Source organism: Delphinus delphis, chromosome 1 (assembly GCF_949987515.2).
Source record: "Delphinus delphis chromosome 1, mDelDel1.2, whole genome shotgun sequence".
Taxonomy (NCBI): Eukaryota; Metazoa; Chordata; class Mammalia; order Artiodactyla; family Delphinidae; genus Delphinus; species Delphinus delphis.
Genome location: NC_082683.1, coordinates 110,820,648 through 110,848,570, shown reverse-complemented (window position 1 = coordinate 110,848,570; position 27,923 = coordinate 110,820,648). Strand labels below are relative to the sequence as shown.

General features: G+C 44.7%; 1 protein-coding gene across 13 annotated transcripts; it reads left to right on the top strand.

Moving 5' to 3' along the window:
- Positions 1-149: 149 nt before the first annotated feature.
- TPM3 (tropomyosin 3) lies at positions 150-27,496 on the top strand. 13 transcript variants are annotated; one of them, XM_060030443.1, is made up of 10 exons: positions 150-263; positions 883-1,008; positions 12,029-12,162; positions 13,840-13,957; positions 14,077-14,147; positions 14,789-14,864; positions 16,283-16,345; positions 16,524-16,593; positions 17,548-17,626; positions 26,144-27,496. In XM_060030443.1, the coding sequence occupies exons 1-10, from the start codon at positions 150-152 to the stop codon at positions 26,145-26,147; spliced, it is 855 nt and encodes a 284-aa protein (XP_059886426.1). In that variant the 3' UTR covers positions 26,148-27,496. The 13 variants fall into 13 exon arrangements, with proteins under 13 accessions (XP_059886426.1, XP_059886430.1, XP_059886424.1 ...); XM_060030447.1 differs by lacking the exons at positions 14,789-14,864; positions 17,548-17,626 and adding an exon at positions 15,417-15,492; XM_060030441.1 differs by lacking the exon at positions 17,548-17,626.
- Positions 27,497-27,923: the final 427 nt, after the last annotated feature.

The window sequence follows — 27,923 nt, the reverse complement described above, 5'->3', positions numbered from 1 at the left end:
CCATATTAGGAACAAGAGGTGGAGCCATGGGCAGAAATAAAGGCTCAAGTCTGGGGAACTAGTCACTCAGCCAGCAGCCCTTTCTTTCTTACCCTAGTCTCCAGTCCTCCAGTGTTCACAGGTGAGCTCCGCAACAGCCACTGGTCACGATGGAGGCCATCAAGAAAAAGATGCAGATGCTGAAGTTGGACAAGGAGAATGCTCTGGATCGGGCAGAGCAAGCTGAAGCCGAGCAGAAGCAGGCAGAAGAAAGAAGTAAACAGGTAGGCCTTGGCCTTGGTCTCTCTCACCTGCTGGTGAACAAGACTTGTGAGATGGAAGAGAGTTTTCATGGGAAAGGCAGTGACCACTGGTGCCAGCTCATCCTTTGGGTGGGAGGGACTCCTCTTCTTCCCCAGCCTCACTGGATAGGCAGAGGACATCTAGGGTATTTACCTCAGACTGCCTGTGTGACCTTGGGAAAATCGGTGGCCCCTTCTGAGCCACAGTGTGTCTGCTGGATTTAAGTGGGAGTGGATCATGTTTTGGAAAAAACCCTGATTTCTAGAGGAAAAAGTGGGAGCTTGGCATGTAGCATCTCTTTTCCCTTAAGTGGAGTAATGGACATCTACATCCTAAGTAAGATATTTACCATCCCAGTGTCTTAATGAAAACCCAGCATGGCTCGCTCATCTTAGGGTCAGAGATTACAAGGTCACAGGCGAAGGGCATAGCATAATTCCTGGGGCAGTTGGCTGAAACTGACTAGGGAGAAAGTGTGTCACTCTGAGGATGATAACATAGAGGCTGAGCTCAGAGGTCTGTCAGGGCTCAAGAGACTAGGGTCTGAGACTGCACTGTTGTGTATATATATCTTGTGTGTGATTCTTGGGCCTTCTATAGCTGGAAGATGAGCTGGTAGCCATGCAGAAGAAGCTGAAAGGGACAGAGGATGAGCTGGACAAGTATTCTGAAGCTTTGAAGGATGCCCAGGAGAAGCTGGAGCTGGCAGAGAAGAAAGCAGCTGATGTGAGTATACAGAAATGGGGGGACGGGTTTAATCTACACACATAGATCTTCATGTTAATAACTAAACACTTGGACATATACATACTTGTGGATTCAGAGAACATAGGCATAGATACCCACATACATTTTTGCCACATGGTGGCATACCCTTGTAATGGCATATACTTTCTTTCTTAAAGACATGTAGAAGTCTCACCTTCTTACCCCCAATCCAGGAATTGAATTATCTTTCCCCGGACCTGGACAAAGGGAGGGGACTCCAAGTCCAGACTGCTATCACTTTTCCCACCTCCTCCCCCATGCCACATTCTTACCTTTTGTGTCCAAGGATTGGCACGTAGATATGTGTATTAATAGGGAAACTCTCATCTCTCAACTGCCCAGCAAAGCCAGCTCAGATTTCACAGTGGGACAAAGAAGGTCACACTGACCCTGGCCCTATATGGGTTTATTTATCTTGGCCAATGTGGGCATTTACCCTTATGTCACAGAGATGCCATAGAAAACATTGCTTATAGGGCAGCAGAGAGAATCTTAGAATGATACACTATAATAGAAATAAGGACTTAGGGGGTAAAGTTGTCACCACCAGACCTTATTCTGTGACCTTGACTAAATTACTCAGCTGCTCTAGGGCTGAATTTTCCCATTTGAAAATGAAACAAATTCTCTTTTCCACTTCATGTTATCTCATAATCACCCACTTTCCTTCATCTTCAGTCCTGAAGTTAACCACAAAGATAAATGAGACACAGGAAAGATTTTTGGAAGAAAAGTAACATAGGGGGCTTCCCTGGTGGCGTAGTCGTTGGGAGCCCGCCTGCCGATGCAGGGGACGCGGGTTCGTGTCCCGGTCCGGGGGGATCCCACGTGCCGCGGAGCGGCTGGGCCGGGCCCGTGAGCCGTGGCCGCTGAGCCTGCGCGTCCGGAGCCTGTGCTCCGCAGCGGGAGAGGCCACAGCGGTGAGAGGCCCGCGTGCCGCAAAAAAAAAAAAAAAGTAACATAGGAATCTTAACAGCAACAAAAGAATGTCCCAGTATTGATGGAAATACAGTCAATTCTCAGCACTGGGTTAATAGGCACATGTGTTTTTTAAAATTCCATTTGGTTTCGGAAAACAGCTAGAGATAGAGTAGGCCGTTCAGAAATGTTTTCGGATCCTCACTTTCAAACGCTTTGCTATTAGGTTTCTGATCTCCTCTTTGGCTTTCTGCCACTTTCAGGGGCCTGGGGAAGTGGTGAGGGTTGTTGAATATATCATGCCAGAGGTCAGAGACACAAAGCATATCATATACATTATACATGTTCATAGTTTCCAAAAGTTTAGGCCACTGCAAACTATTAATTAATTCTCCCTTCTTGCAAAACTGTGAGCAACACAGGTTAATCCCAGGACTTTGGGCAAATGCTTGATGGCCTACTGGAGTTGCCTAACCTAGGTTCTAGGTATAGATGGATAGATTTCTCTGGTTCTAATAAACGGGCATGGGAGTAAGTTTTCACAAACTGACACAATGTCAGGTTGATAACAATTTTGTGAGAGGTTGAGTAACAACTCTCTGAGAAAGTCCTTAGGCTAAAACAGCTAGTATGTGGGCTTGAGGAGGTGTTTCCAGGAACAATGAAAAGAGCCAACAAGTCTAACCTGAGATCTTGGGGGTGAAACTAAACAATATGCCCATATCATTGGGAAGATAAAGGAATTTGCTGGGGATGAATTCTATCTGTCCTTACACATACACACACACGTCAGCCCCCACCTAGACAGGGTCTACTCAGTACATTCATTTGAAAGAAACTTCTCATATTTATATAGGAATCCACCAAAAACTTTTAAATACATAAAGTATGAGTAAAAAAACTCATTCAACTTCTCTCCCCCTTGTTAGCTTTCCCAACAGTCATTAAGTACCCTCAGATACGTAGGAGAACAAGAAATAGGAGGGGAAGGTTGTAGGCAAGAGGCAAACATCTGTTAGTTCTGGGTTAAGATGGAAACAGGAAGAAAGGTTTTAAAAAAATTTTTTTTTAAATTTTTGGCTGTGTTGGGTCTTTGTTGCTGCGTGGGGGCTTTTCTCTAGTTGCAGAAAGCGGGGGCTACTCTTCGTTGTGGTACGCGGGCCTCTCATTGAGTGGCTTCTCTTGTTGCAGAGCATGGGCTCTAGGCGCAGGCTTCAGTAGTTGTGGCTCGTGGGCTCTAGAGCCCAGGCTCAGTAGTTGTGGTGCACGGGCTTAGTTGCTCCATAGCATGTGGAATCTTCCCGGACCAGGGCTCAAACCTGTGTCCCCTGCATTGGCAGGTGGACTCTTAACCACTGCGCTACCAGGGAAGCCCCAGGAAGAAAGGTGTCTTTTCTCAAAGGTGGGGTCAGCAAACTACCACCTGTGGAGTAAATCCTGCCGCAGCCTGCTTTTGCACAAAGTTTTATTGGAACATTGCATGCCCATTCATTTACATATCGCCTACAGGCTTTTTCCCTACAAAGGAGTGGTAGCCACACCCTATGGCCCACAAAATCAGAAATATTTACTGTCTGGCCCTTTACAGAAAAAGTTTGCTGACTCCTGCCTCAAGGGGTCGAAGAGGGAAAGTGAGGTGTTTATGGGAATTGGGAAAAGTGCTGAATAAGGAGGAGGCAACAGGTTAAAAGTAGGAAGCAAGGGTCAGAGTCAGCAGCAACATAATATATGCATCTTTGAGGGGAGGGTGCTCTGTCTAATACGAAGGGAGTTCACAACTCAGCTTTTGCCCTTGAGATTAATAAACAAGTAAACAGAGCATATTACTTTGATGTAGATATAAGGGAAAGAGAAGGAGGAGGGAATCAATAACTGCATGTTTACGCAGTGAGTTCTGGTTATCTGAGAAGCCTTTTTGGAAAGTGTAGGATTTGCCAGGACTCCTTGAACAAAGAAAGGGTGAGGGTGTGGCAAGATCAGACTAAACTTATTTCCTCCCTGAGTTCATCCAAGGTCCTATTTGTTTGTTTTTTAATTGTGGAAAATATATACATAACATAAAATTTGCTATTTTAACCATTTTTAAGTGTACAAGTCAGTGGCAGTAAGAACATTCACACTGTTGTGCAACCATGTCTAGGGTTCCTTTAATCTGAGATGAAATGAGAAGCTATTGAAGGTAAAATAAGGGGAAAGAAGAGTGCAATAGTTTGGACATGAGAGTCATAACACCCTTTTTTAAGGACAGGAGGTGAAAGGGATGGGGAGAAGAGGGACAGGACAGACATATACACCTGTTGATATACTGTTGTATTGTTGGTTACCAGGAAGGCAGTAGCACTGGGCCCCTTGCTGCCCATCCATCATGCTTTTAAAGGTCATTAGGAGTCAATCCACCTGTTTCCCGGGATCAAGAGAAGATTATCTGTTCAAATCTACTAGCTTCAGGAATGCAGTGGTGCTCTCACCACTCCTTTGGTTTGTTTAAGATGAGGTCTTCTGATTCTTCAGTAGGGCAAAGGGCGGGGACGCGCTGTGTGTGTGTGTGTGTGTGTGTGTGTGTGTGTGTGTGTGTGTGCGCAATACTGCCCCCTGCTGATCAGCACCCAGATGACAAAGTCTCATTTTTGTTTCCATAGTCTCTCTCATCAGGTTTCTCCAAAGAGAGTTGTAAAAATTCTTAGGCCATCAGGGCAGTTTACTGAGGCTTCAAACCCTGCTTTTTCTTTCCAATTCCTGGGGTGGGGTGGGGTAATCAGAGCGTACAGGTAACTCTATCAAGCAAATTACTTATTGTTTGCATTGTTTCTGTTTCCTCTGAATAGTCTCAATGCTCAGTATTTCTAAATGGAGATAGTTGAAGACACACCCTCTGGTGGGAGTATCTTCAGAACCAGGCATTGAGTGCAGCACCTGACTTACCTATCAATCTTTTTGGGGATTAGGATTCTTAATTTAAAATCCTCTTCTACACCCTCATTCTCCAGAGGAAAAGAGAGCTGCATCACAGGAGAGACTTATTACTATTACTTACTGAGAAGGTGGCAGGAACACAAAGAAATAAGAGGGAACAGTAAAATCTCCAAGGCCCTTTACTACTGTGCTCCTAAAAATCCTGCATGGCAATGTCTGTAGGGGCAGTTTCTAACTCATAAATAGCTTCTTGGGGTACCTGGAAGCAGAGCGGTGTGAAATTGGTGAGTTATAACAGAGAATGGAGGCTGAGTTCCACATTACTATAGTTTTTCAGGTGCTCATATCATGCTGTTGCACAAAGGATCTGGTAACAGTAGTCTGTAATAGAGGATTCCTTCTGACAAAATGGAGGCATAAGATATCTTCCAATTCCTACAAAAGGAATTGTAAGCGATGATTAATTACCAAGTCCTGAATCATTCAAGGTTTGGAGAGGCTGGCAAATCACTGGTGCATATTGACTCTCAAAAGTAACAGGGGAAAAGACCAGTACTCTAAATAGAACACTTATGTTCATAACTGATGCCAAATAGATTGAGAACTTTGTCAACCTGCCCATCTCTTCATCCCCCATTAACTTCTTTCATTGATTTTCAGGAGATGGGAGAGAACCTACCTGAGCAGACTTTAAAAGGAGGCTGGAGGTCATCGTCTTTTGAAGATGAGACCCAGAAAGTCTAGGCTTTTCTTAGTACCTGGGTTTGGAGCATTTGTGGGGTGCGTGGAAGTAGAGGCTTGTAGGGTGTTTATGTTGTGGAGAGGACACAGGGTGCCCTAGCGGGTAGGTGGTGGCGGATCAGCACTGAGGGAGTGAGGGGTCAACGGCGGGTGTAAAGGCCGCACAGGCCAACCATTGGGCAGCCTGCCCAGCGACTGGAGAGGCTTAACCACGACGCGCCTTCCGGTTACCATGGTAGCCTTCCCTCTTCCCAACCCCGCCCCCCTTTGCTGGCCCGAGGGAAAGGCTGGGAGCGGTCGCCTAGGGCTACAGCGAGGTCCCGCCCCTAGCTCCCAGCCGCGGGTCTCCCTCCAGTGGACGGCCTTCCCGCCTGCCTGCGGTGGGAGGGCGCGGCAGTGGTGGCGTCACATCCGGGCGGGTGGGTGAGTTCCGGTATTTCAGGGCGGAGCAGGCGGAAGTAGGGTGAGAAGTGGCTGCAACGCCGAGCGGAGGAGGCAGGAACCCGAAGGCAAGCAGGGGCTGGGTGGGGACCATGGCCGGGATCACCACCATCGAGGCGGTGAAGCGCAAGATCCAGGTTCTGCAGCAGCAGGCCGATGATGCAGAGGAGAGGGCCGAGCGCCTCCAGCGGGAAGTGGAGGGAGAAAGGCGGGCCCGGGAACAGGTACGGAGAGGGCGAGGCGCGTGAAGGAGGGGCAGGCGCTGGAGAAGATGGGACAGAAGTGGGTTCCATTTTTGCGGTGGAGCACTGTCCTTAGGGGGCCAGCATACTCGAAGATGAAGTTGGAGCTCGGAGGATGGGTGGGGCTTAGCTTCATTTGGATCTCGAGCGGGTGAGGGGGAACTGGGTGCTCGAGCGAGCAGGCTTGACCTTTGAAGGAATTGAGCTTCACTGGAACTAGCGGGTGGTTTTCTTCCTCCTCCTCCTCTTTTCTCCCTGCTCATTCATTCAGTCCCTCCGAGTCGGGCGCGGTCAGGGGAGGGGCTCAGCGGCCTCTCCCTCCCCCACTTCCCCGTGGCGGGGGGCGGGGATTGTGCTCTCGATTAAGGTTTCTGGCTCTAGGGGTGAGAGTAGGTGGATTCCTCTCTGGTCTGGGTGGGGGCAGAGCCGAACTTACTGTGAAAGGGTGGGGAGTGGAGGGGTGGGAACCGCCGGAAAGCCCCCGGCGTGGCCTGCTGGCAGCTTTTCCGCTCCCTCCTCCTGCTCAGGAAATGAGGCAGCAGTCGGCTGAGAGGAAGCGCGGTGCCCTCCCTGGAGGAGGTTGAGGCCACAGCACCGCCCCATCCTCCGTCCTGGGGCCCTTTCCTCTTAGGGGGAGCCCTTACAACTGCTAAACCCACTCTTTCTGTCGTAGTGAAGCAGGAGGGGAGGAGACGGTACTTCACTCTCTCTGTTAGTGCAAATGTAGGAACCAACAGAACTTGCTATGATGACCTGGAAGGCAGGAACTTCTGCCAGATTCAGGCGTTTATTGCTGAAGTGTGAAGAGTGCAAGTTGAACCGGTTATGAACACTTCTTCCAAGCAGAGCTGATAAGCGAGTGTATGTGGTAGAGAATCTGATGGAGTGCCGATTTCTGTCAAAGTTTCTGGTTGACCTAGGCAGTATGGTTGATGGAGACAAAATAATGAGTTCCGAAGTGATGTTACTCTGCTACTTTCCCAATTACCCATTACCGTGTCTTTTTTTAAATTTAAGTTCAATAAATATTTGTTCAGCTGAAGGTTGGCACTTAAAATGTTAATGGATTGAGTGGTGATTCTTGAAACTGCTTTCTCTTTAGAAGTGGTGGACTAGTTTTAGTAAGCCATAAGATTTTCCAAGGTCTAGGGCGCAGTCCATTGGGTGGAGCTGATCTCCTGAGTTGAGGCTTTGGTTTTGGAGGATCTTGAGGCTGGAAAGTAACTGTTGCTAAAATTTGAAGACCTAGTGAAAGAACTCTTGTGGTTTATTGGTATTCCTTGTTGTTCTTTCCCTTGGTAAGTTCCCCCCCCCCTTTCTGGCTGCTCCTTCAGGGAGTGGCTGAGAATTAATGTTTTGGGGGGGAAAGGGGGAAAACAGCTGCCCTCCAGGTTAATACTTAAAGATTGTTAGAATAGTCATTTCTTTTTATAACTGGGCATGGAAGTGCTGGGAGCTTGTCTTTCTCAGTCACCCATTTCTCAGTAAATATTTCCTCCGTTCATTATGCCCGTAACTTCTAATTATCAATTCAAGTGAGATGGACTGGCTGGGTGACTCTTTACGACTAGCGACAGCTTCTCATCTCCTTTGTTCTGGAGACCAGATCCCCTTAAAGAGGAAGACAGGGATGGCCTGAAGGAACTAGCCATGTGTTGAGCTCCAGAATCAGGCTCAAAGTAGGGGCATGCTAGGAATAGTTCTAGGATAGGTGATGTTGTCCCCCCAGCAACAGCCCCCAGGATTTTGTTTTCCCCCTAGGATCCTCACCCACTGCCCCGAGGATTTGGTAATTTTTCTTGCAGGAAAATGTAACTCCTTTTTCCCCCACCCTTGGTGACTCTAGGGTAATAGGCAGCAGAGGGAGCAGCTTCAGATGTTTCTTAAGCTTCTCCCTCAGAGCCTGCCAAATTTGCTTATTGAGCTGAGTGAGATCTAGTGAGAAAGCCCTCAGATGGGGAAGTAGTGTTAAAGATTTATGAAACCGGTATCTTCTACTCTCTAGCTTGAGGGAGCCTAATCTTTCGACTTTCTGCTCTAGTGAACTTTGAATTCCTCCTGAGGAGACACACCTGTGGGAAGGGAGGGGAGTGGTGCTTGAACTGTCTGTTATCCTCTTAGGGCATTCTGGAATGTGGGTTTTGCAGGCTCCTCCCTCCTGGAGCTGGAAGCTCTGCACTCCCTGATGGTATCGCATGCTGTTAGTGGGATTGTCACTTAATTCCTTTTCTGGTTGCTTTGTGTGAACATCCAACCCTTGTTGGGAAGCTGGATGAGTCCAAAGCAGAGACCGAGTTCTGGAATACATCTGTCTTTTCTGCTCTTGGTCTGGAGATTGACCTTTTATAATGTAGCACCTTGTCAAATCCACTTTTGATTTTGAATCTCCTTTGCACTTTTTGCGAAACTGAAACAGACTGCAACATAATATTTAAATGCAGTGTTTTTCCTTCTCTGTGTGTGTGTGTGTGTGTGTGTGTGTGTTGTGGTAAAAATACACAATGGTAAGTATTTACCATTTTAACCGTTTTTAAGTGTACAGTTCACCTTATTTGTTGTTAATACCTGTCTCCTAACTTCCGCGGGTATTTCTCTCTCTGTCTCTTTTTTTTCCTGGTGTAAAAAATTTAGGAATACTACTGAGGGAGTGAGTGGGCTTTGACTAGCAGTTTCGATTGTGGCCTTATTCCCAAATTCCTAATCTGCAGGGGGTGGGTGGCCGTGGTTAGAATGTCTGACTGTTGTGTGGCTCTCTCCTGTTCATAGGGTCTGGTGGAGTAAGCAACTGGCTTTATTACCTTTCTTTGGTTTAGGTTTGCTTTCCCGCTGAGTACCTTTCTCTTACCTTCATACTAGAGCACATACTCATAGGGGAGAGCCAAATAGCCCTTTGCTCTGAGTGCCTCTGCTTAGACTCCACCTTTGTTTACTCTGGGACAGATAACTCTGTTTCCTTCCTTCCAACTTGCCTGCCCCTTGATGAAATTTAAAGTCCCCAAGGACACAGTATCTCCCTGGGTAGATAATATTTGTGAACACAGTGAACTGGGGCAGTCCATTACTCACAGGGCTCAATCCTAACTTTTTCATTACTCTTTTCCTTTGCATTTCATCCGTGGCTTTTGTCTAAAAAGAGAAACCCCAGAGTGGCAGAATGCCAGATATAGGCTAATCCCCTTCTGTCCTTGGCCCTGATCTGCCTCTGAACACCAGTCCCCTGTCCGTTTCTTGCCTTGACGGGTATAGTGTGCTTGGGGAATCTCTTCAGTGTGGAGGATGGTAGCATTTAAACCAAACTCATTTCATAGCTGAAGCTGTTGTCAGCCATCTTCTGATATGACTGAATCGCTGCTGTGTTCCTCTCTCCGGCTTTGGGATTTTTGCTTCTTGGGTAATGGAGAATCCTATTATTACTTGAAGGAAGGACCTCACGGTGTACCTCCAAGCTGGGCAGAGGTGGGCAAGCTGAAAGATCAAAACCACATCTAGGCATGCTAAACCTAGGGTGACAGAAGAGCATATAAAGTTAATGTTTCTCAGGGCCATGTTTCCCATTCTCATCTGCAGAAGTTAGTCCCACTCAGTCTCTTGGTACCACTTGATTGACCTGAAAGGGATAGGCATTGTGCATAGGTTCTGGCTGGAAGGAAAAGTCAGGTAGGTGTCTTCCCTTGTTCCTTTAAACATTAAACAGATCTTGATTTTGCAAGCTTTTGTTTCATTGTAAAGAAAACTGATCCTCTGTGGGAGGAGAAAAAAGAGGATAGTGACTGCCCTCCTCCCTTCCCTCCCCACCGGGGTCTCCAAAGCTTTTGCTGGGACTCCCATCCTGGGTTCTGCTTTTGGTACAGGCTTGTTCAATGTGCGCATGCTCTAGTTAGGGCATCAAGATGTGTTTTCTCCTCCTCCCTTTTCAGCCTTGCGAAGAATTCTATTGTAAGTGCTGATTTGTGGGAGAAACTGCCCGAGCCAGCTTGTTGTCATGGAAACTGTACACCCCCGCCCCCGTAGCCTGTTATCTTTACTTCATTTGGGTAACTTCTGGTGAGCTGGGTGGGGACATAGATTTCATGAGCTTCCTTCAAATCTGGGTTTGATGTTCTTCCCTTTTTTTTTTTTTTTTCTTTAGTTCTAGGCATCTGAAGGGAGCGGGGTGGGATAAATCATTGTACTGGCAGTGTTGCATAGTTCTTGGCTGATAGGCAGACTCGTTCTCATAATCTTGACCTGTCAGCCTTTTTGAGCTTGTGAGGCGAAATGTGTGTTGTCTTAGGGCGCATCTGGTTTCCTCAGACAGGACCAGAGAATACTTGTCTTTGTGTTATTTTGAATAGAGACACAAATGGTTTCTTAGTAATTTCAGCTTATATAGATGTCTTGATTTTCTTTTCCTGTAGGTCAGTGGTTATATAGCCCCAGCCCCTGCAGTGCCTCGAATCTCCCATGTTTGTATTTGGAAATTTTTGTGCCAAATTACCTGATTCTTAACAGGAGTGTTTTGGGCTATATCCCTTCCCATAGGGGCTGGTGGCCCAGATTATTTCTCTAGCTACCCCCACCCCTGACTGCCAGGAGGAAATCAGGGTAATAGAATTCAGGCACAATCTGGGCTGTAGAAGAGAGATCGTGTTTACCAAGCACTTGGATAAGCATCTGAACTGGGGAGTGTGCAGGGCAGATTAAATTCTTGTGCGGTTGTGGCGGTCAGTGTACTTGCCACCAGTAAAGGTCTGGGGAGGGGAAAGGCAGTCAGAGGAGGGAAGATTTTCTACCAGTAGAATTCATGCACATGCAGCTGCCTTCTTCTTTCCTTGTTTCTTATTCCATTGCCAAGGAGGAGGTATGGGATTACTTGGACTCTAGCCTGTGCTTTATTGTGGGGTGGAGGCCAGGGAGAGGATTGTCATGCCGTACTGGAGGGTTAGGCTAAAGGGATGACTTGAGGAATAGAAAGGAGTCACAATTCAGAAATTTGGAGGTTGGTGGTGGGCATGAAGGAAACATTCTCTTCTGCCCCCAGTTTTTTTGGTAATGCCATCAGAGCAGATAATTTTAGCCAAAAGAAGCTCCTTGTAGCCAACTTTTAAAAGGTGGGAGGAGGGGGCAAGTTGAAAGGGTAGGAGGTAGGTATCCCAATATTCCATCCTTTTGCTTTTTCTGTTCTGGAAGGTTCTTCTGGAAAACATTATTCTTTTAGCTAATCATCCTCCTGGTGTTAGGGTAAGCTGATCAGAGGTTTAACAACTTGAGTTAAGCAACAAATTAATAGATAATCCAAGATTCCCTCTTTAAGAAACCTTTCTTATTTTTCCACTTTGTGTGACACTTATGAGAAAGCTGCTGCAGAGTGAGATACACCTTTAAGCCAGAGCTCAGGCAGAAGGACCCCTTTACTGGCTACCTTTTCTGACACTAGCCTGTTCAGGAATTTGAACTGGTATTAACTGACACTGGGCTGGGCAAGGAGCTGAGTTTTGAAAACACTTTTCCTGTGGAACAAATGGGAATTTGTTGATGGGAAAGGGAGGAAAATACATGTAATATTATAGAATATAAAATCATGTCTGCTAGGTCTTATGTGCATCTGAGTTAAGTCACGTTCTACCCTGCAAGGCTCTGGCTTCCTCATGGTGGTAGTCAGCCCCAATCTTAGTGTCATAATTAGTTCAGTTTCTTTTCACCATGCCTCTGCTTCCTTTTCCCATTCTTTCATTTAAACACAGGCTGAGGCTGAGGTGGCCTCCTTGAACCGTAGGATCCAGCTGGTTGAAGAGGAGCTGGACCGTGCTCAAGAGCGCCTGGCCACTGCCCTGCAAAAGCTGGAGGAAGCTGAGAAAGCTGCTGATGAGAGTGAGAGGTGTGTAGAGGGGCCTGATGAAGTGTGGATTTCAAAAGAAGTTCATAATGGCTCTGATCAAACAGGTTTCTTATAAACCCGTTTTTTAAAACCGTAACCTATTTTTATAGGATCTTCTTTCCTTCTGCATATTCTCTCCTTATGAAGACCGACAGAGTAGGGGTTACCTGGACCTGTGACCCTTTTATAATTGGTGTTTCTCTATAAATTGACCTAATAATCCTTAAATGGGGTCACCAGGATGACCTCCACTTAGACAGCACCCACCCATAGCAGTTCTCAAAGTGAGGTTCCAGACCAGCAGCACCTGGGAACTTGATAGAAACTCAAATCTTCAGCAGCCCCTACCCCTCATCTACGAATCAGAGACTCTTGAGGTGGAGCCCAGCAATCAGTGTTTTAATAAGCTCTCAAGCCTGGCTGCACTGTTGGAATCATGGGAGTGTGTGGTGGGGATCTTTGGGGAGTTTAAAAAATATATCAGGGACTTCCCTGGTGGCGCAGTGGTTAAGAATCCGCCTGCCAATGCAAGGCACATGGGTTTGAGCCCTGGTCCGGGAAGATCCCACATGCCATGGAGCAACTAAGCCTGTGCACCACAACTACTGAGCCTGTGCTCTAGAGGCCGCGAGCCACAACTGCTGAGCCCACATGCCACAACTACTGAAGTCCGTGTGCCTAGGGCCTGTGCTCCGCAACAAGAGAAGCCACCGCCATGAGAAGCCCGCGCACCGCAACTAGAGAAAGCCCTCGTGTACCAACGAAGACCCAACACAGCCATAAATAAATAAATTTATTTTATATATATATAATCTCTCAGAATGCCTGGGTCCCATCCCAGATCAGTTAGAATCCATTGCAAAAGAGATCTGGGCATTAATGTTTTTAAAGCTCCTCCAATAATTCTTTTGGGGGTGGGGGGCCGCGCTGAGAGGCTTGCAGGATCTCAGTTCCCCAACCAGGAATTGAACCTGGGCCCCAGCAGTGAAAGCCTGGAATTCTAACCACTAGGCCACCAGGGAACTCCCTCCTCCAATAATTTTAATATGTGCCCAGGGTTGAGAACCACAGTCCTTGAACCAACTCATTTTTTGTCGAAAATAGCCAATTGGCTCCTTGTCACATGTGAGTTAAATGAGAACAAAGGTGTGTGATGACTTGGATGGGATCAAACTAAGACTTTCAGAATTAAAAATACCCTGTTGGGAGTACATTAACGCAGTGCAGCTGTGAAAATAAATAAGACAGTTATGTGTGTACTATTACAGAGTAGTGTCCAAATTATAGAAAGAGGAAAACCAGTTGCAGAGCAGTGTGTAGTATGATTCCTTTGGGGTGTGGGGAAATGGAGATGAGATTTTTGGCATATAAAACATTTCTGGAAGGATTATGAATTAAGAGATTACTTCTTATGAGCAGGACTAGAATTAGGGAGGCTTACTTTTTGCTTTATGCTAGACTATACACTTAAATATTTTTAATAAGTGTATTATTTTTATAAGAAAGTTTTAAACAAAATAATTAAACTAAGGTTGGAGGGTGCTATGGAAATTCTTTTTGAGTGACAAGCAGAGAGGAATGGGCTTTAAAAGGTGCAATTCTGGGTCCCTTGGAGTTGAGTTGATGACAGGCTCCCCAGGCTGTCAGTGCCACATTTGTCCGTATTGTTTCTGGCAGAGGTATGAAGGTTATTGAAAACCGAGCCTTAAAAGATGAAGAAAAAATGGAACTCCAGGAAATCCAACTCAAAGAAGCTAAGCACATTGCAGAAGAGGCAGATAGGAAGTATGAAGAGGTAAGACGCTTTTAGCTTGTCCCTCTCTCTTCAGCGATATTGGGCTTCTGAAAAGAATCATGAGAGGGAAATGGCTCCTCCTTTGCTTCACTGAGCTGTACCTGCGTCTTGTCCCGTAGGTGGCTCGTAAGTTGGTGATTATTGAGGGAGACTTGGAACGCACAGAGGAGCGAGCTGAGCTGGCAGAGTCGTGAGTATCTTGCTCCCCAAATCTTGCCATACCATTCTGTTCCTTCCCCTTTGGCTTGGGCACTAATGTGAATAAACTAGCATTCCTTCAACCTTGTTAAACAGGACCTAGAGAGTGGGAGTCATCTAGAATGCTTCTTTTTTTTTTTTTTTTTAGCCTTAAGAATGGCTTTGGGCTTTCTTACTCTCTTAACTAGTGACAAGTGACAAATGAGGCTTCTTCGTTGAGAAGAAAATGAAACCTAAAAAAATGGTGAAATGTTAACCGGCACACCCAACTGGGTTCTGCTTCTCCTTGAGGCATTGAAGTCGCTGTGCCGACTTAAGATCTGTCTCTGTTTTTACCACTTTGCCAGGCTGCTGGGGAACTTTAGGGCAAAGGCAGACATGACCTGCTCCCCTGTTGGCACCTTCTGGGCCTTGTTTAACAAAGTCCGTGCTGATGCATATTTATTTGTGCTTCCCTTGCATTCCCCTCTCCTAGACGTGACATATCATGACCATGGTGATGTTTTCTTCCCATTTTTTGATTTTTTAAATTTTTTTTCCCATTTTGCTGCTTGTTTCCTTGCTGTGTTCCTTTTTGACCTTTCTCCCTCCCCACAACCTGGCTTGTGCGATCCCTGTGACTATCACTAACAGCCGTTGCCGAGAGATGGATGAGCAGATCAGACTGATGGACCAGAACCTGAAGTGTCTGAGTGCTGCTGAAGAAAAGGTACTAACCATTGAACCCACAGAGAGGTTATACATATGGTGTGGTTTTGTTTGGTTTTGTTTTGTTTTGCAGCTGCCTCCCCTCCACTGGTTGATTTGTTGAGTGCTTTTTCATCTCTTCATGGAATGCTCCATTCCTCTCCACTTACTTGGCATCTTTCATCTCTTCTTTCCTAATTGCTTCACTGCCTCTCCACAGGGTCTCACCTTCCCTTGGGTGATTTTGGGGACTATTTGGGTTGGGCATCCGTTCCCACCTCCACCCCAGGTAGCAGTTATGATTTGTTCCTGGTAGTGATTTCTGTCAAGTGTTTTCTTTATTAGTATCCAAACATTCTGAGTCCCAGCCCAGGAGGGTCCAGCTCCTGACATGTTCTATGGTAGAGGGAGGAGGGTTGATGCTTGCTCAGATTACCTGGGAACTTCTCTTTTCCCCAGTGTGCCTTCCAACTCTCTCTACATATAGGTACAATTCATGTCTGTGTGTCTCTCTCCTTTTTTTTTTATTCTCTTCTTCCCCTTTCCTTTCCTGCGGTATTTAAAATATTCACAGTAAGTGTTCTGAGCTGGAGGAGGAGCTGAAGAATGTCACCAACAACCTCAAGTCTCTTGAGGCTCAGGCGGAGAAGGTAGGGGCTGGTTTGTAAAAGTGACAGGCTTTGGGGCCTGGGCCCAGCCCTGCCCTTGATGAAAGACTGGAGAAACCCATTCCTTATATAATCCAGTGAGAAGTATCCACCTACTCTCTCCAGATTCTGGGTTTAATGCTAATTCCTGTGCACTTTGATTGCTGTAGTTAAAATGACTTCTTGGTCTCAGGTGACTGGGGTCATGTTCTCCTCTGGCTGATACTGCTATGCTGACAGAAGGGGACAACAAAAAGTATCAGATCTGAGACCTAATGAGCAGTCAAGACAGATGACTTGTCTTTATCTTCTTGTGGGACTCTTTCAGCCATGTGGCGTCAGGGTGTCACCACACCTACTCATTAACCTGGAGGCAGGAAGAATACCTTCCTGGGTTGATCTGAATAAGATCAAAGCTTAGGTCCATTTAAAAAATAAAGGTCCTGGGGACTTCCGTGGTGGCCTGGTGGTTAAGACTCCATGCTCCCAATTCCGGGGGCACAGGTTCGATCCCTGGTCGGGGAGCTAAGATCCTGCATGCCACTCTGCCAAAAATAAAACAATTTTAAAAATAAATAAAGGTCCTGGAGGATTCTGAGGGTATCATGGCTCTAAGGACATTGATTTATGGATTTTAAGGACTGTTGTCCCAAAACGGCCTTGCTCTTTCTCATGGATCATTCAGCACATTAAATCCAAGAGGATGTTCAGTGTAAAAGTAAATGTCAGGAGGGAGGGTATTGTCTGTGTGAGTAATTTCTATTCTGAAATGTTTATTCTACTTCTTTTACAGTACTCTCTAAAAGAAGACAAATATGAGGAAGAGATAAAGATTCTTACTGATAAACTCAAGGAGGTGAGCTGAGGGGATTATAAGGAAGGACCCAAAACATTTAGAGGCATGTAAGGCATTAATGTAGACTTAGACTAGCTGGCTTTGGTTCTGAAAGGTATAGAAGTAGAAGGTGGAAGAAGTAGAGATCCTTCTCTGTCTTACTCATCTCTGATTCTGACTGATTTCATGTTTCTCCCAGGCAGAGACCCGTGCTGAGTTTGCTGAGAGATCGGTAGCCAAGCTGGAAAAGACAATTGATGATTTGGAAGGTATGGAGCCTGGGTGAGGGATTAAAATAAAGAAATCTAGAGGATGACCTTGCCCTTTGACCGTTAGCCTCTTCCCCTGTACACCAAAGGGAGTTGGTAATGACTTGGCATGCATCCTACGCCCTGCCCTGTGCCACAGCTAGGTGAAGTGGGTCAAATCCTGGAAGTGGATTTTTACACTTACTCTTCCTGTAATAAGACTTTACCTAATATTCTGGAATTTGCATCCTTCCCTTAGAGGAGACTGGTAATAGCATGTACCTCCATGTCACCCCATGGCTACTTTCGGCAATCTTGTTCACCACTCAAGTTGTGGGGGACCTCACCAAGAGATGCAGCAGTGGAATGACCACTTCTCAGAGCTGACCAATGCCAGGGGCTTTCTAAATACTTCCTGCCCCCATAATTTGGCAACTGTATCTACCCCAACAAGGGAAAGTTTGTATTGCTCTGAGAACTCTGAGATATGCTCCTTTGGTACACTCTGGGTAGCAGGATATTCTTTGGGAGAGTTTTGTGGAGGCAACCTGTAGAGCAAAGGGGCCAACAATATTGGTCACGATGGGTAGGTAAAGAAGAAGTGTCTGAATGTTAATGTGTATTTTCTCCTTTTTCTATGTTAAATTCAGCATTATCACTGCTAAGAATTGGGTTAACTGGGTGGGAGTGGTATCCTCTTGAGTGCCATTGGTGATTGGAATTTCTAGTCATGACTATGCCCAGGTTCTCAACCTTTACTGCAGTTGATTAGAGGCGTCAAGAAGTCCCGTTGGTCCTGGGGACAGTGGATCTGAAAATGGCCAGTCATGGCAACCAGGATAGATGTTCTCCTAACTGTGGGATTAGACCCATGGTCACACTTTCCCTAATTTCTAATGATTCCCTCTCTTCATCTGCTTCTGATACCTTTTATCTGTCCCCTCATTCCTCCCTGTGGTTCCTGTGCCTGTCCAGATGAGCTCTATGCCCAGAAACTGAAGTACAAGGCCATTAGCGAGGAGCTGGACCACGCCCTCAATGACATGACCTCTATGTAACTATCTGACAGCAGAGTGGGGCTGGGACCTTGGCTTGTGGGTGGGTGGGGGTGTAGGCTGTGCATAGTGTGCTCTGGTTTTGTCTTCTGAAAACTAGAATCTCCACTCTTATCTTTAAAACACTGGTGCTGGTTACTTGTTGGCAAAAGCTGGGGAGGCATTTAATCCTGGATCAGTGGTAGCACCCTGATCTACGTGTAATTTTTGTATTTTTTATTCATAGTCCCTTCATTATGACACCAGGATTTTTCTATCTGTTTCTCAAATTTAGTCTCAGAAGGGCAACTGATGAAGATAGAATCATGTCATCATATAATTTAAGGAACTAGGGCCCAGAGAGCCAGTGACTTGGGCCCTAGCATCTTACAACAAAACTCAGACTTCATGGGTGTATATGATGCCCTGATACTAAAGTTTAGGGGAAACACCCATGATTAGAAATACCAAATTCACCTAAAAATCGAGCTGAGTCCCAGAGCAAGCCAGGTAGTAAAAAGCACCAAAATGAGTTGTTGGGGACTTTATCTGTTTGCTGTGGATCCCTGATCCTTGATGCTAATCTGCCTTTTTCCCACTAACCCTGAAAAGAAGCCAAATAACTCAGGTTGTAGTGTCTGGCTCTCTTTTATCATTCCTACTGCCACCTCTTCCTTTTTCTCCTCTTCCTTTCTCCCAGATTGCTGTCTAGATTGATGCTAGTCCTTCTCACCTAGAGTCTCCTTACTTTTTCACACAGATAATTATCACCGTTTCTGCTCTGTTCTGGATCTGCCCTCTTTCCTCGGGGAACCCAACGCCCCACTCTCGCTCTGGATTCCATTTGGGTCAGCCTGGCTGACCCCCAAGGCATTAGGATGGGCGGGGGGACCACAAAGCAACTTATGTATTCTCTTCTACCCCTCACCCCAAATTAAAATGTTAAGCTGCCGGAAGCCTCATGCCACCCTGCATTTGTGTCATTGACAAAGCTGCTGCTGTCCCTAAAAAGGAGCCTTGGGGGTGTAATGTGGGGAGCAGCTATTGTAGGCTCTCCCTCCTCTGACTTATATAATCAAAGCCACTTTTGTGTGTGTCTATTTTTTCTTGACATTTAAATTCAACTGATCTGAATCTATCAGAGTGGTGGACTAGGAGAAGTTCCTTAGAATAGGAGCTCTAGTCTTACACTCAAGCTGAATAAGATCGTCTAAGTCCTTTACTTCCAGGTTCTTAAATCATCCCTTCTGGAATGTTTGTCTTCTCTTTAGGTTCTCCTCCTTTGAGAGACCACAGAAGTACCTCCCAATATATATTCTCTACCGTTTTACCAGTGGTTCAACTGGTGCATCCTTGGAATACCCAATGAACCCAAATATGTTACCACTAAAATTGACAAATTATATTATCCCAAGTCACAGAAAATACGTAATAGGTAGACTTTCCAGCAGTTTTATGTTTTCTTTAAACCTTTCTTACATACGTGAGGCTCACTACCATTTGCCTGCTAGTATGTGCTACCGGGATATAAGACAAGTGATAAATGACTGTTACTGGAAAAATAAAAATCATGCATATTTCAAATATTATACACAAGGTAGTAATTTATTACATGCATAAATATGGTTAATTGCTTCTAGTAAGATTGTTCCTAGTTTATGTTGTAGAATTAAATATCAACCTTTCGGAAATTCCTACGCTAATTTACACAGCAGAGATAGTTGAATCTGGGTAGTGTAGTCATCGGTTGTACTTATCTAAGCACCTAAGTATTGTTCACTTAGTATTTCAGTTTCTCAGTGGAGTATATATTTAAAACTTGCCTTTCTTTTAAACAGATACAGCCAGGTAGAGAGGTTTTCCTTACTTTAAAACTTTGGGTCTCATCAAATTCAGGTTTCTTTCTGTCTATACCATTTCTTTTTGCCACACAGCCTTTGTGATTAAGGTGCAGGTTAAGTTATTGTTAATTTAGGCACAGGGTATTAAGGTGGGGACAGAAATAACCAAAGACGGAGGCATCATCCCTACTCTCAGGTTGCTCAGAATCCAGTAGGGGAGAGAACATATGTATAAAACTAAAGATGATGTGTGATATGTGCCCCAAATAATGAAGTTTTGTGGGAGTTCAGAGACGGGGAAGAGGTTGATTGCAGTGGAGATGATTAAGAAAGTCTCATGGTAGGAGGCACGTAAAAGGTACTTAATAAACATGTTAAAATTTTCCTCTTCATTTTTATTGGATTCCAAAAGATTGGATTTTTGACAACCAGAATCTGGTTGAAGGAAAGTGGATATTGAGTATCTTCATTAAAGAGAAGCAAAAGAATAAAGGCATAGAGTTGGGAAGGACACCAGAGCTATAACCATTTAGTTACAGTAGGGAACAGGTATGTGCTGTATCAGGCTGGGGAGTTTTAATTTTGTAGGTAATGGGGGTGCCACTGGAGATTTTGAACAAGGATATGTTCTGAGTAGCATATAAGAAGAGTTAATTTGGCAACTACTAATATGTTAGAAGAGCAGATTATCAAAGTGATCCATTAAGACAATGATTCCCAAATTTCATTCATTTGCATACCACTTTTTTTTTTTTTTTGCGGTACGCGGGCCTCTCACTGTTGCGGCCTCTCCCGTTGTAGAGCACAGGCTCCGGACGTGCAGGCTCAGCGGCCATGGCTCACGGGCCTAGCCGCTCCGCGGCATGTGGGATCTTCCCGGACCGGGGCACGAACCCGTGTCCCCTGCATCGGCAGGCGGACTCTCAACCACTGCGCCACCAGGGAAGCCCTGCATACCACTTTTGATGGCTTTTGCCATATTCACGTGCAGCCTACATTATTTTTTTAATTTACTTCTTTTCAGATTTGTTCTTACACTACAAAATTCTAATTTGAAATCAAAAGTTTTGACGTGTGCTAGTGTTTTTTTCTAATGCACATTAAAATAATACAGCTAATACATTTTTTTTAAGTTCACAAATGTATACTGTCTGCAGTCTTCTCACATATCACTAGCAGTGACTGTAGCACACTTTAGGAAATACTGGGTTAGGTTGTTGCAGTTTCCCAGAGATAATAATCTGAACTAGAGTAGTGGTAGTAGGGGATGGTGCTAAACCTGGGCATTGTGAAGGGCCTGGTCACTAAATGCAAGAAGGAAGTGTCAAGGATGACTGACTTGGAGCCTAGGAAAATGGTAGTATTAAAGGTGTAGAGAGGTCACGTGGTCTTGGTTTGGGGAGGCACGGGAAAGTAGAGAAGAATATAAGTCTGAAAAACTGGCAGGTATCCAAGATGAAAACAAAATCCTAAGACTTGAGGGGGAGAAATTGATATGAGAGATTTAGGAATCCATGAGGTTGGCAGGCAGTTTAGGCCATGGAAGTAAATTTGAACCCTAAAAGACAATTGCAAATATAAAAAGAAAAACATAGGCAGAGGAAAATCTGTGTAGAGGACGAAGCCAAGTGGAATTGGTTGGAGGGATAGAAGGAGAACGAGTAACTTTGATACTTTAAAAACTTCAAGGCTGGGTGATTTCCAGTGATTCTCAACTTCAGATAGAGAAGGAAGATAACTGAAAACAGGACATTGTCACTGATGTTTTATTAATCTGAGGGTATATACTGGACATTAAGGACAAGGAGAGGAGCCATATTTCAAGGAACAGAAGAGTGAATTGGTGGAAAGAAAATAAAGGCACGAAGTGTAGTCTATAGTCTATACAAAGTCCAATAGAACTTTTGGCAGTGATTTCCAGTATAGTAGCCACTAGCCACATGTGGCTATTGAACACTCAGCGTGGCTAGTGTGACCCAGGAGCTAAATTCTCATTTACTCTTAGTTCATCTAAATTTAATTAGCCACATGTGGCTAGTGGCTGCTGCATTCATTGGATAGTACAATTCTAGATGGTTTAGTATGTAGGCAGAAGGAGTTGACTTTGGTACAGAGAAAGGCTTCTTACAAAGGAAAGAAGAGAGAGTAGAGAGAGATTAGAAGAAAAATGAGGTGTTATACTTTGGTAGCTCCTATCTTTCCCCATGGCATGACTCGTGTGAGCAAGGATAGAGACCAAGAAGCCAGGGTAGCAGAGTGAAATTTGCAATACTGTACCATGATAAATTCACTCTTTTGTTTAATGCTTTGTATCCTTATAGAAACCATCCTGTGTTACTTGAGCCAGGACTAGCTGTGGAAATGGGGTGAAGCATCATTGGTAATCTCAGAGCAAAGTGCTTCATCTCTTAACTTTCTCTCCTCATCTTAATTTCTAAGAAAGAACCACAGGCTGTTTGAGGCTTTAAAACTGATAGAGTTCCCTTTACCCCAAGCACCCGCATCCTTTCTCCTTTTCCTGTTACAGAATGAAATTGACCTGATTCAGACCAGTGAAGGATGTGTAGCATCCATGGGATTATTCCCTGAAAGGAAAATCAGATCAAATGGGGATTCTCTGGCTTGTTTTTTTGTTTGTTTGTTTCATTTACTCTTACTCTTTTGCGATACGCGAGCCTCTCACTGTTGTGGCCTCTCCCGTTGCGGAGCACAGGCTCCGGACGCGCATGCCCAGCGGCCATGGCTCACGGGCCCAGCCGCTTCGCGGCATGTGGGATCTTCCCGGACCGGGGCACGAACCCGTGTCCCCGGCAGCGGCAGGCGGACTCTCAACCACTGCGCTACCAGGGAAGCCCTCATTTACTCTTATCAGGGAACCAAGAACTTTAATGAACTAGTGTCTGGTCCTGAATTTTTAGTTCCTAGAAATAACAGAGTTAGAAACCTTACTTATTACTAAGTTCAAGGTGAGAGAACAACCACGTTTATCTTTCTGACCTTCTGCAATTCTTAAGGAACTATAAGTTCTGGGATTTAATTAGGCAATAAAATGCTCCCACTTCTTCTCTGTCTCTTTATTTCTTCCCTAAGTGGAACAAAACCCTCATTGAACTGGCTGTTTTTAGGGATATGATCCTGATAACACCCTTCTTTCCCAAGAAGGATGTGGGAGTCACACTGACTAACTTGGATATAGATGCTATGGATCAGTCAGGTTGCATGTGGTCTTTATATGTAATATAACACCAGAAAGTTCAAGAAATGAGAGTTCAACATAATTTGAACCCCTACTATTTGTCAGAGTTGCCCCAGTGAATAAGACAGGTTGAATCCCAGGCCTCATGGACTAGTATAGACTAGTACAGTGTTTCTCAATGATGAACTTTAGTCCTTTAAGCCAGGATAATTCTGGGATATACAGAACAATCCTATTTATTGCTGTCCCCTGCCCAATAAATATCTGTAGGGCCCTCCAGTTATTGTGACAATTACACATTTCTAAATTCCCCTCTAGCGGAGGGGAGGGGCAGTATTCCTCCTATTGAGATACTGGTTTAGTGGGAAGTGCAATTTTAAAAATTCCCTCCAATTCTGCCCCTTAATACGACTCTTGTTTTTTGGTTATTCCGCCCAGGATCTTTTTGTACATATATGCTTTCTGTTTTGATTGGGTACAGAGTGACAAGTATTATTGGGAACATACGGGCCCCGTGCTTCCAGGTGGAACTGGGAAAACCTCAGCCCAGAAGGCAAGGTACCTGAGCAATGCCCACAGTCAGCCCACAGATGCAAGGCAGAAGAGTCTTTTTCATATTGAAGTCCTGAGACCATTTTGAAACAGACTGTAAAACATAGAAAGAAACTTGTTTATGAACACCAGAGGCTGACATTAGGAGTAGACCAGGAAGATCCATCCCCAGTTGCCATTACCTCTGTGTTGGTCACATGGATTTGGATTCTCTCTACCTCCTCTTTTTTATTTATTAAAAAAAATTTTTTTTCTTATGAGAACTCTTAGGATGACTTTCTTAACACCTTTCATGTATAACATACAGCAGTATTAATTATATTATGTTGTACATTTCATCCCTGGTACTTCTTTATCTTATAACTGGAAGTTTATACCTTTTGACTACCTTCATCCCATTCCCTCTCCCCCCACTTCCCACCTCTGGTAACCACAACTCTGATCTCTTTTCTGTGGCTTTGTTTGTTGAAGTATAATTGACCTACAACACTACGTTAGTTCCTGGTGCACAACATAGTGATTTGATATTTCTATGCATTACAAAATGATCACCACTCTACACCTCTTTAAGATGTGCTCCAAGTAGAAAATCCAGATAAAGCCAGGGGATTTGAGCGCTTAATTACTTGTATCAGGAATGCTTTTGGTTATAAGAAACATCTTAATAGCAGCTTAAATAAATATGGGATTTATTTTTCTCTCATAATAAAAAGTCTTGATTTGAGCAACTGTGGCCTGATATAGTTGGGATTTCTGTGATTCTCACGGCCCTTTCTTTTAAGGTTGAAATTTGCAACTCTAGTCATCACATCCATGTTCAAGGCAAGAAAGAAAGCTAAAGTTTTTCTAGAAGCCCCTGACAGACTACCCCCTACATCTCATTGGCCAAAACTGGATCACATGATCCCCCCAAGCTGCCAATGAGACTGGAGAAACAGGATAGTCTTGATTGGCTTGTACCAGTAATTCACCTTACCTGGGGCTGGCTGGACACACTGTTGGCTCGGACAGGTTTGGGGTTCTTTCAGAAAAGGTGAAGTTGGGTTTTGATTCGCTGTGCCACTATGATGGGCCTGTCACCCAACACCTACAACAAGAAGCATTAGAAAGTACAGGATTGAGTGAGTGTAGGGATATTGATCCCAGTCTCCCATTCATAATACTGTACTGAATGCTTTTACAGAAAAATGTTCAACCATTCACTCTGGTTCCTTACAGACCCCGATTATTATAAATGTATTTCTTATAAGCCAGGTGTATTCCTTCCTTTGCCGTGTTTCACTTGTCTCAGTTTCTCAACCCAGGGAATAAATACGGTGAAGGAGATACTTTTCTCCCTCAAAATGTCATTCTTTCAACTTGTCAGTCTGCATTTTTTATTTTATTCCTCTGTTGGTCTTTCCACCAACTGACCTAATCCTCCTCACATCCATCCTGCCTTACAGATACATGTTATGTATACCAGGTAGTTAAAAGTCTCAAAATTTACTTCTGGTACTCTACTAACCTTCCCTTTTTCTCTTTCTCCTCCTCTTTTTCCTCTCCTTCTCTTGTTTTCTCTCCTCTCCATTGCTGCTGCAGAGCGTCTCTACAGCCAACTTGAGCGAAACCGCCTGCTTTCTAATGAGCTGAAGCTAACGCTGCATGATCTGTGTGACTGATGGGCAGGGCTCACTGATGCCCATTAAACCGAGCTTACGGCTCACACCACTGACCTGGACCCCAGCAAAAAGCTGATTGTCTTTTAAAAGTTATTATTTTGCCCTAAGCAAATTTCTTTTTAGTTGGGACAGTTAGAATAGTGTCGACTTCCTAACTGCACTGTAAAGTGGGAACAGTTAAGATTAATACTGCCTTTCTGTCCCTTTTCAAGAGATTGTGGGTGATGAAGGGAGGGACCTGAGAGATAGTGAGAAAACCTGGGAGAGTTTTCTGTTTTCCACCTTTACTTGCTGCTTTTTCACTTGTGCACTGACTGTAGGATATGTTCCCTTGCATGGATGTTTTCTAACAATAAAAGGACTGACTTGACAAGATGTTGTAACTGCTTCGTCTGCAGGCCCAGGGATGGGCCCTTCTGACCGGGTAGAAAAAAGGGAAGGGAAAGAAAGGGGTGTGGGATATGAATAGGTCTGCGTTGTCATCCCCTTCTCTGAGTTGAAGGGTATTTTCCCCACCTCCCTAGAGCAGTGAGTGGTTTACTTGCTGGGAAGCTTTGATTCTCCGTGATGTTCAGCTGCCGGTTTTCTTCCTGACATTTTTCCTCTTGCTGCTTTTTCCTGGTATTATGTTTAATTGTAAGTAACTATGTCACAGGCAGTTCTGAAGAATAGCTCTGCAAAAATCTGTTAAGGGTTTGCTTACAAGGATGTTTTGTAGTATTCTTGACTTTGTTTTCTTTCGAGATTCTCTGACTTAGCTATGGGGGTTCTTTTATTTATCCCACTAGTTATTCCTTTCCTCTCTACTTGTTGAGGAAAGCCTGTAGTGCATGAGGATCCTCCTGTGCTCTTTTCAAGTTGAGGTTCTGCTGTTCTGCTGTCTACTGGTAGAAATATGCCCATCCTTGTTCTCAATGTGTCAAGCTCCAGCGAGCTATTTCGAGTAGGTGTTGTCCTGTGGGCAGAGACTAGAAGAGTGGATGGCTGGTGTTTAAGGCCACCTCCTTCAGTGACTGAAAGCTGAAAGCCTTGGTTGGGTGTGGGGAGGAGAGGAAATGACTGATAAGGTCCCCAGCTCCCTCCCCCAGAAGTACAGCAACACCTGTAACTTCAGTAGGCAAGCCTGAGGCCCTGCAAAACTGAGTGATGCAATAGCTCACTTCTGTGGCTGAGAAGGCAGCTGCTTTATTAGTCTGCAGTTTCTCTGCAACAGGAGCAATTCTCAGAGTGGGTAGACCTTGAAATTTACTTCTAGTTTTTATAACGTCTCTCCTTTACCCCCATTAGATAAACTGAAATGCACCAAAGAGGAGCACCTCTGTACACAAAGGATGCTGGACCAGACTCTGCTTGACCTGAATGAGATGTAGAGCACCCCAGTCCCATCCTGCCGCTGCTCCTCCCTCTGACCCGACTCCGCTGAGGCCAGCCTGCCCGAAGCTGACCTTTAAACTGAGGGCTGACCTTTAACTGGAAGGCTGCTTTCTCCTTTCGCCACCTCTCCCACCCCCACCCCTGTGTCCTTTTCGCCAAACTGTCTCTGCCTCTCCCCAGGGATTCCATTTGGGCTAGAGGCTGAGCACCTTTGGGAACAACGTTTAAGGGAATGTGAGCACAATGCTAAGTGTCTTTAAAAGCATGTTGTGATGTACACATTTTGTAATTACCTTTTCTGTTGTTGTTGATGTAGCATCCATTTGTAAAACATTCCAGATAATTCCATAGTTCTGAAGCAGCAGTCTAATCCCTTTCTCACTTTTGGAAGGTAACTTTTCAGCTTAATGCATATTGCCCTCTCCGTAGAGGAGGGGAAAAGGTATGGGCCTGCCTTACAGAGAGCCAAACAGCCCAGAGGACTCCGTTTTGGGAAACCTTATTGCTCTGTAAAAAGTACCCGCCAAACCAGAAAGGTGATTCCAGAAGGAGTTAGCCAAAAAAAAAAAAAAAAAAGCGCTGTTCAGGTTTTCAGCTTTACGGTATCTTTGGGCAACTTCTTTTCCACCAGAAGTGACCAGATGAAATCAAGATGGTGAGACCTCTGAGACCAAATCCTTGTCCCAGCTCTCCCCTGTTCCCAGCCGCTCACAGAATGGATCATGTGCCCCTTATTTTGAGGCAACCACTTATTTGCTCTCCCGCCTCCTTGAAAGAAAGGAAAGAAAATTATGTTTTACCACTGATTTAGCCATATGAAACTCATCTCATCACCCTTTTCTGGGTCTGAAGCTGCTGTCTCTAATAAAAGTGCCATCTCATTGTGCATTGTATCAGTTAGTGCTGGAGAAATCTTGAATAGCTTATGTACAAAATTGTTTTTAAATTTTATATTATTTTGAAACTTTGCTTCTTTGGGGTTGGGGCACACTGGTCACCCCATCTGGCTGTGACAGCCCTCTACAGTCTGGGCTGGCAGTGTGCTGATCTTTTAACGTTTCTTTCCCTACCCAGTCCCCCCTTTTTGGTGAGGTTTCAGTGAGGTCAGTTAGGTGTGCATCCTACAGCTTAATTGGCTTAAAATGTACTCCCCTTTGGTGTGGTCTCTTTGGGGGCCGATTGGGAGAAAGAAAAAACAATAGTGTAACTGTTTTGATACTGAACATTGATAAATGTCTTTTTGAAATAAAGAACCAGTCCCTCCAACCCTCAGAGGTGCTTGCTTTTATTTCCTAATCCAAATGGGCTTTCTACACAGGAGCTATGAAGTTTGGGTAAAAATCAGACCTTTGTGGGTGGAAGCAACAGGATTTGATGTAGAGCACACATTTTGGAAGGTGACCAAAACTGGGGTCAGAACTCAGCTCTCAGATCCCTAGTTGTGTATTCTGATGTCAGTTATTTAGTTTCATTATCTGTAAAATAAAGATAATATGTATTGTTAGGGTAAATGTGAAGATTAGAAATATTTATGTGCTGGACCTTAACACTGGCGTCTTCAGGGTGAGCTATACATTTCCTTTATAACTGTATTGATTCTTTCTTATAAATCCTGGATTTATTAGGCTCTGCTCCCTAAACAACTTCAACAATATATGACACGGATTACGTACTCCTATACATTTGTGGTTTT